At 42.3% G+C, this 8,948-nt stretch overlaps 1 protein-coding gene across 1 annotated transcript; it reads left to right on the forward strand.

The window, feature by feature from the left end:
- Positions 1 to 419: 419 nt before the first annotated feature.
- On the forward strand, positions 420 to 8,447 carry krt12.2 (keratin 12, gene 2). Its single transcript, XM_004918699.3, has 8 exons — positions 420 to 946; positions 3,711 to 3,793; positions 4,156 to 4,312; positions 4,601 to 4,759; positions 5,151 to 5,276; positions 5,589 to 5,806; positions 6,773 to 6,819; positions 8,081 to 8,447. Exons 1-8 carry the CDS (start codon positions 563 to 565, stop codon positions 8,179 to 8,181), a joined length of 1,275 nt encoding a protein of 424 aa, XP_004918756.1. The 5' UTR covers positions 420 to 562; the 3' UTR covers positions 8,182 to 8,447.
- Positions 8,448 to 8,948: the final 501 nt, after the last annotated feature.

The following is an 8,948-nucleotide window of genomic DNA, read 5'->3' on the forward strand; positions in this document are numbered from 1 at the left end:
TAAAAACAGATGTCATTTTTCTATGGGAACTGTAAGACAGCCAGAAGCATCGATCAGACTCTTCCAGATAACAGTGATTCCTGTTCCGCTGGATTTGCTAGATATTATGATATAAAATAGCACAAAAAGGCAAGCAGTTCATGCCGCTAAGCGTATCTTCTGTGCCCTGCAGGGACGAAGGGAAGCAATAAATAAAAAGAAAAACATAGGCAGCAGTCACGATCATAAATGTTACGGGGAAAGACGTCTCATTACAGGCAGGTCTCCCTCCACCCCTCCCTATTGTACTGTACCAAACACGCCCGGGGCAGTATTTAGGATGTATGTTACATCTGTTGTTAGCATTACATGTGGGCGCAACAGGCAAAGCCGGTATACGGACCAGACAAAAAAATACTTAAGAAGGAAAGATGGAATTTGCACAATGAAAAAAAGAAAACAACCCCCACGGACCCTCCCACTTTACCAATATATAAAGCGGCACAGCAAGGTGCACAGCTAGAGTCTCTTGCATCCTCTGAGCATCAAGATCACTCTCCAGCTTCTTGACTGGTACCTCACCATGTCCTCCAGCAGCAGCAGCTTTCAGACCGTCGTCTCCAGCAGTAAGGTGAAAGCCACCCGTACCTCCAGCTATGGAGGCTTCAGCAGTGCCTCCCTGTCCGGCGCAGGCTTCGGTGGGAGCACCGCAACCCAAAGCTCCAGCTTAAGCTTCAACAATAATTTTGGTGGCAGCGACCTTCTCTTGGCCGGCTGGGAAAAGCACACCATGCAGAACCTCAACGACCGCTTGGCAGCCTACCTGGACAAGGTGCGAGCTTTGGAGACGGCCAACCATCACCTGGAAGTCCAAATCAAAGAATGGTATGAAGCAAATATGCACTGCTACAAGGAGCGCAATGACTACAGCAAATACATGGTCGTCATCGAGGAACTGCGGAGACAGGTGAGCTACTGGGAAAGGGTGGTGGCGGGGGGGGGGACAAATAGCTGTTATGTACAGTATAGGATATGTTATCTGGGGCGGGTCTTCTCCCATAGACTCCATATTAATGAATTCAAATTTTGAAAAATGATTCCCTTTTCCCTGTAATAATAAAACAGTACCTGTACTTGATCCCAACTAAGATATAATTACCCCTTATTGGGGCAGAACAGCCCTATTGGGTTTATTTCATGGTTAAATGATTCCCTTTTCTCTGTAGTAATAAAACAGTACCTGTACTTGATCCCAACTAAGATATAATTACCCCTTATTGGGGGCAGAACAGCCCTATTGGGTTTATTTAATGGTTAAATGATTCCCTTTTCTCTGTAATAATAAAACAGTACCTGTACTTGATCCCAACTAAGATATAATTACCCCTTATTGGGGGCAGAACAGCCCTATTGGGTTTATTTCATGGTTAAATGATTCCCTTTTCTCTGTAATAATAAAACAGTACCTGTACTTGATCCCAACTAAGATATAATTACCCCTTATTGGGGCAGAACAGCCCTATTGGGTTTATTTCATGGTTAAATGATTCCCTTTTCTCTGTAATAATAAAACAGTACCTGTACTTGATCCCAACTAAGATATAATTACCCCTTATTGGGGGCAGAACAGCCCTATTGGGTTTATTTCATGGTTAAATGATTCCCTTTTCTCTGTAATAATAAAACAGTACCTGTACTTGATCCCAACTAAGATATAATTACCCCTTATTGGGGCAGAACAGCCCTATTGGGTTTATTTCATGGTTAAATGATTCCCTTTTCTCTGTAATAATAAAACAGTACCTGTACTTGATCCCAACTAAGATATAATTACCCCTTATTGGGGGCAGAACAGCCCTATTGGGTTTATTTCATGGTTAAATGATTCCCTTTTCTCTGTAATAATAAAACAGTACCTGTACTTGATCCCAACTAAGATATAATTACCCCTTATTGGGGCAGAACAGCCCTATTGGGTTTATTTCATGGTTAAATGATTCCCTTTTCTCTGTAATAATAAAACAGTACCTGTACTTGATCCCAACTAAGATATAATTACCCCTTATTGGGGGCAGAACAGCCCTATTGGGTTTATTTCATGGTTAAATGATTCCCTTTTCTCTGTAATAATAAAACAGTACCTGTACTTGATCCCAACTAAGATATAATTACCCCTTATTGGGGCAGAACAGCCCTATTGGGTTTATTTCATGGTTAAATGATTCCCTTTTCTCTGTAATAATAAAACAGTACCTGTACTTGATCCCAACTAAGATATAATTACCCCTTATTGGGGGCAGAACAGCCCTATTGGGTTTATTTCATGGTTAAATGATTCCCTTTTCTCTGTAATAATAAAACAGTACCTGTACTTGATCCCAACTAAGATATAATTACCCCTTATTGGGGCAGAACACTCCTATTTATTAAATGTTAGAATGATTTTCTCAGTATGGAGACCCAAATCATAGAAAGACTCCTTATCTGGAAAACCCCAGGTCCCAAGCATTCTGGACAACAGGTCCATCACCTGTAGAATCTCTGACTCTGTTGGAACAGCCGTTAGAGTATACCTTAGGCTGAGCTGGGATATTTAATGTTCATGCCCGTAGCCTAAACAAGCGACTAACTTTCCTTTGTAGATTTTTCCGATGAGTGAAATCTAGATCTTAGCACATACAAACATATGGGGGGGGGGCACAGACAGGAAGCAGCAAATGGCTAGCAAATTAGATAGTTAAATAGATGTGACAGTCAGATATACAGTCATGCTGAAAACTGGCTTATTTTGTCTTTCACTCACTGGCAATGAACACATACACTGATACAACAAAGCTTTCCAATCATCCATTGTTATTCTCTATAGAGATTCTCTTTCCATGTCGAGTCTTTTTGAAATAACTCATGAAATATTTCTCCTATAGTAACATGTTCATTATATCTTAGTTGGGATCAAGTACAGGTACTGTTTTATTATTACAGAGAAAAGGGAATCATTTAACCATTAAATAAACCCAATAGGGCTGTTCTGCCCCCAATTAGGGGTAATTATATCTTAGTTGGGATCAAGTACAGGTACTGTTTTATTATTACAGAGAAAAGGGAATCATTTAACCATTAAATAAACCCAATAGGGCTGTTCTGCCCCCAATAAGGGGTAATTATATCTTAGTTGGGATCAAGTACAGGTACTGTTTTATTATTACAGAGAAAAGGGAATCATTTAACCATGAAATAAACCCAATAGGGCTGTTCTGCCCCAATAAGGGGTAATTATATCTTAGTTGGGATCAAGTACAGGTACTGTTTTATTATTACAGAGAAAAGGGAATCATTTAACCATTAAATAAACCCAATAGGGCTGTTCTGCCCCCAATAAGGGGTAATTATATCTTAGTTGGGATCAAGTACAGGTACTGTTTTATTATTACAGAGGAGAAAAGGGAATCATTTAACCATTAAGTAAACCCAATAGGGCTGTTCTGATTAATTATATAAAACTTGTGTATTATAATAAATATTGCACCCCCTGTTGTAAAATATGAGCTTTTATATGGTCAATAAACTCCACGGTGACTTATAATATCCCTATATTTTACAACAGGGGGTACTTTATTCACTTGATAATGGAGTCTATGGGAGATAACCTTTCTGTAATTCAGAACTTTCTGAATATCAGATCCCATCAAAGTTTTACACTCAGTTTACCATTTTTTTTTGCCTTTCTGCAGATTACTAATGGCACCCCAGCCAATGCCAGAATCTTGCTCCAGATTGACAATGCCAAGCTGGCAGCTGATGACTTCAGAATGAAGTGAGTATAATGGATCTATATTCCATTGTTTCCCTGCCTGTTGCCCTAAAGGGAATATAAAGAATGATCTGCATAGATTTATTTCAAATTGCTCCTAGTCTATTTTCAACTAATGTGGTTTGATATCATGGAGGACATTACCAGACCTGGCTATAAATAAATCATGCCATGGGAAAAACAATAGATTGAGTATATTATTGGGTATATATTATTATTTTTGCATTTATTTTCTTTATTGAACACAATATGACTTTCTTTCTTCTCTTTCTTTCTCAAATGCACGTAATTAGTGATTGGTGGGTGTTTAGATAAGTGTACCTCTTACCCTGAAGTCATAGTAATTGAGTTCAACTAAATGGCAGGTATGAGAATGAGTTGGCTCTGCGCCAGAGTGTAGAGTCCGACGTCAACGGCCTGCGCCGGGTCCTGGATGAACTCACCTTGGCAAGGTCTGATCTGGAGTTGCAGTTGGAGGGTCTGAATGAAGAGTTGGCCTTCCTCAAGAAGAACCACCAGGAGGTTAGATGTTCATTTTTCTCAATAATGCTGTTGTGATACCTTCATGAAATCTATCATGGAAACCAAAAGTTGGTCAGGAGTGTAAATAAGCAGGTTGCTTCCACACTGTGCTCAATATCCATTTAATTATAATCCTTGATTTCCTTTAGGAAGTTGAAACTATTACAGAACGATATATGTTCTTTAATGTGAGAAGACAGCATTCTGTATATGTTCTATATATGTCCTGAAATCATAACGTTCCTGCTTATACTTACCATATCCCATGTTCCTTCCTTTTCGCCGCAGGAGATAAGCTCAATTAAAGTAGGCTCTGGCCAAGTTACTGTAGAGATGGATGCAGCTCCAGCTGTCGACCTGACCCTACTTCTGAATAACATGAGAGCAGATTATGAAGTGGTAGCAGAGAAGAACCGTAAAGAAGTTGAAGAATGGTTCCTTAAGAAGGTAGGGTGGCCCTCACAGACACTGTAGAAGCACAATTTCTTCTAAAGCTTTGACGTGTTTGTCCATGTATATTCACAAACAAATCATTAATAAGGGTTAAGGAAGGGGAGAGTTAAGCAATTTACACTCTCAGCTGATCAGAAAACCCTGCGCTACACAAATGAGCCCCAAGAAGGGCGAAACCGGTCTGTAGTTGGGAATCTGATCAGCTATTATCCTGCCTTCTTCTTTAAAAACCCAGTGGGTGGACTTTAGCCTATAGGATAAACCCATGTAAAGGGGATTTTCTTGGAGCTCTTTGGGATTAGTTCCCAGAATTCCTTTTGTTCCATGTCGGTTATTTGAATTTGCTGAGATTCTTGATTTTCACCGTTTGATTTATGTGTTACAGAGTGCAGCACTGAAACAGGATATTCTCATTGAGGCGCAAGAAGTCCAGTCGAGCCATAGCGAGATTTCAGAGCTGAAGCGCACTCAGCAGACTTTGGAAATTGAACTGCAAGCTTTGTTGTCCATGGTAAGGGAAACGCTCAACGTTATCTGAAGTCCTTTAGAATAGTATGATATTATCTAAAGTGGTGATCCCCAACCAGTGGCTCATGTTGCTCACAAACCTCTTTAAGATATTGTTAGAAGTCATCTGGTGGCTTTGTAAGGTATAAAGCCAATAAAAACAATATAAAGCTATGGTACATCCCATAGCAACATATATTCTAGTATCCTTTAGCCCAGATAAACGCCATATCCAAAAAAGCATTTGTATGATTAAGATGAGCCTACAGCGCTCTATAGAGAAGACCTTTAATATTTTGCTTTAACCCCCTTGTAGAAAAGCTCTCTTGAGGGAACCCTGTCAGAAACCGAAGGCCGTTACTGCCTCAGCCTAAGCCAAATACAGATGCGCATCAGCAGCATTGAGGAACAGCTTCACCAGATCAGAATGGATATGTCGAGACAGAACGAGGATTATCTGCGTCTCCTTGATGTCAAGACCAGACTGGAGAGAGAAATTGAGACCTACAGGATTCTCCTAGAGGGAGAACTTAAGTAAGAATGGATAATAATTTAAAAACATAGTACCCAGTAGGGCAGTGATCCCCAACCAGTAACTCGGGGGCAACATGCTGCTCCCCAACCTCTTGGATGTTGCTCTCAGTGCCCCCAAACCAGGGAGTTATTTTTGAATTCCTGACTTGGTGGTTTTGGTTGAATAAAAACAAGATTTCCTACCAAATAAAGCCCCTGTAAGCGGATAGTGTGCATAGAGGTCCCTAATAGCCAATCTTAGCCTTTATTTGGCTCCTCCATGAACTTTTATGGTGCTTGTGTTGCTCCCCAAGTCTTTTTATATTGGCTCACTAGTAAGAAAGGTTGGGGACTCCTGCAGTAGGGTAATAAGTAGCAACAGAGGTGATCAAAATGAGATTATAGACTATACGATTAACACTTCTCAATTCAAATTTTACCAATGGGAAATATTTAGTCAGTTTGGTACATATTTGCTTATGCAAGACCTTCTTGCTGTCCCCCATGGATTGTCTTATTGCAGTGATTCTCAACCAGTGACTCAGGGGCAACATGTTACTCACAACCCCCTTTGATGTTGCTCCCAGTAACCTCAAAGTAGGAGCCATTTTTACATTTCCAGCTTGGAGGAAAGTTCATGAAGCCCAGAGACACAGTTTTACTCCTACAGAGCCTCCTTTAGTCTAGCAGACCACATGGGGCTACCAAACAGCCAATCACAGCCCTTATTTGACCCCTGAATCGCTTTTTTTCATGCTTGTGTGGCTCCCCAATACATTTTACAGCTGAGTGTGGCTCATTAGTTAATAAGGTTGGGGACCCTTGTCTTATTAGATTAATTACTCTCCCTATGGTGCTAGCATGCTATCTGAGAATATTATTATACTTTATTTATAGACACCCACTCATTGAAATCTTGCTATTGCGATCTAATGGAATAGGTTTTGAGATTCATTATTCTAAAGCTTTTTCCCCTTCTGTTTACAGTGTGAAAGTGGAGAAAGTAGTAGAGCAAGTTGTGGAGGTTAAAAAAGGTAAGAACTGAATGAAGTTGGAGATGTGGAAATGATAGGATTGCTACATTTGATATAATGAAGAAGGGGATAGGGAAGGGGTCCTACACTCACTCACCCCCGGTCTGGCCAGTCCTACACTCACTCACCCCCGGTCTGGCCTGTCCTACACTCACTCACCCCCGGTCTGGCCAGTCCTACACTCACTCACCCCCGGTCTGGCCAGTCATACACTCACTCACCCCCAGTCTGGCCAGTCCTACACTCACTCACCCCCAGTCTGGCCTGTCCTACACTCACTCACCCCCGGTCTGGCCTGTCCTACACTCACTCACCCCCAGTCTGGCCTGTCCTACCCTCACTCACCCCCGGTCTGGCCTGTCCTACCCTCACTCACCCCCGGTCTGGCCTGTCCTACACTCACTCACTCCCGGTCTGGCCTGTCCTACACTAACTCACTCCCGGTCTGGCCTGTCCTACACTCACTCACCCCCGGTCTGGCCTGTCCTACCCTCACTCACCCCCGGTCTGGCCTGTCCTACACTCACTCACCCCCGGTCTGGCCTGTCCTACACTCACTCACCCCCGGTCTGGCCTGTCCTACACTCACTCACCTCCAGTCTGGCCAGTCCTACACTCACTCACCCCCAGTCTGGCCAGTCCTACACTCACTCACCCCCAGTCTGGCCTGTCCTACACTCACTCACCCCCAGTCTGGCCAGTCCTACATTCACTCACCCCCGGTCTGGCCTGTCCTACACTCACTCACCCCCGGTCTGGCCTGTCCTACACTCACTCACCCCCAGTCTGGCCTGTCCTACACTCACTCACCCCCGGTCTGGCCTGTCCTACACTCACTCACCCCCGGTCTGGCCTGTCCTACACTCACTCACCCCCGGTTTGGCCAGGCCTACACTCACTCACCCCCGGTCTGGCCTGTCCTACACTCACTCACCCCCAGTCTGGCCAGTCCTACACTCACTCACCCCCGGTCTGGCCAGTCCTACACTCACTCACCCCCGGTCTGGCCAGTCCTACACTCACTCACCCCCGGTCTGGCCTGTCCTACACTCACTCACCCCCGGTTTGGCCAGTCCTACACTCACCCCCGGTCTGGCCAGTCCTACACTCACTCACCCCCGGTCTGGCCAGTCCTACACTCACTTTCATCTGATTCATTAAGAATTCTACTGCTTTATTATACATTTAACAAAGAGAATGAGTTTTACCTGCAACTTGCTTGCTTTCAAGGTTAAAACCCCCCAATTTTTTTTTCCTTTAGATCCAACCAAAACAAGAAAGGTCAAGACCATTGTTGAAGAAGTCGTTGATGGGAAAGTTGTTTCTTCCAGCGTTCAAGAAGTAGAAGAGAAACTCAATTAAATACAAGTGATGGAACATTAGGGAAACCATGTAAAGATGATGTAACACAACACGTATAAACCATTCCAACAGCAGAACTTAATATGTTAGGGTGAAGGTGGTAAAAAAAATAATGATCTGTTGGAATTGCTAGAATGTTCAAGACTAAACCAAAAATACTGTGTTACACACTCAATATAAGGTGGGTTATTGGGGTATAACAAGAATAAGGTGTAAAACATGTTTCCCTATGTTTTTAAGATCATTAAAGCTTTTTACTCATTAAATGTGTTTGTGAAAGAGTTAATATTTTTTTACAAAGTTTATTATTCATATGGAACCCACTCCTCATTTATCAGGAAAGAAACACATTTACTGTACTTGTAGAAACCAATCACAGAGGTTAGTATTGCTGGCTTGAGGTCTTGGCTGCAATTCAGTATCGGGACTGTATGAATTCTCTCCTCATCTTTGTATGAGCTTCTTTAGGATGTTCCAGTTCCAAAGTAAAGTCATATATAATTGCTCTAGTGCATAGAATGAAAGCAAGTTTCTTATTGGTTGCTATATTGGGTAATTATAAGTTACTGCAGGGCAAATGTTTTATGGAAAGGACCAGCAAACTTTTTTTTTTCATTGAATACTATGTGATAAAGGAGTGATCCCCATCCAGTAGCTCAGGAGCAACATGTTCCTCACCAATCCCATTGATGCTGCTCCCAGTGGCCTCAACGTAGGTGCCAGTTTGGAAAATCCTGGCTTAAAGTCATGTTTTGGAGGCATAAATA

The sequence above is a fragment of the Xenopus tropicalis genome, chromosome 10, assembly GCF_000004195.4.
Source record: "Xenopus tropicalis strain Nigerian chromosome 10, UCB_Xtro_10.0, whole genome shotgun sequence".
NCBI lineage: Eukaryota > Metazoa > Chordata > Amphibia > Anura > Pipidae > Xenopus > Xenopus tropicalis.

What these genes read in the sequence shown, in the direction of transcription:
- krt12.2 (XM_004918699.3), top strand. Translation starts at nt 563, where the DNA reads ATGTCCTCCAGCAGCAGCAGCTTTCAGACCGTCGTCTCCAGCAGTAAG. An exon ending in AAGAATGGTTCCTTAAGAAG is followed by an intron (nt 4,760 to 5,150) that starts GTAGGGTGGCCC and finishes TATGTGTTACAG; the next exon opens with AGTGCAGCACTGAAACAGGA. An exon ending in AGTTGTGGAGGTTAAAAAAG is followed by an intron (nt 6,820 to 8,080) that starts GTAAGAACTGAA and finishes TTTTTCCTTTAG; the next exon opens with ATCCAACCAAAACAAGAAAG.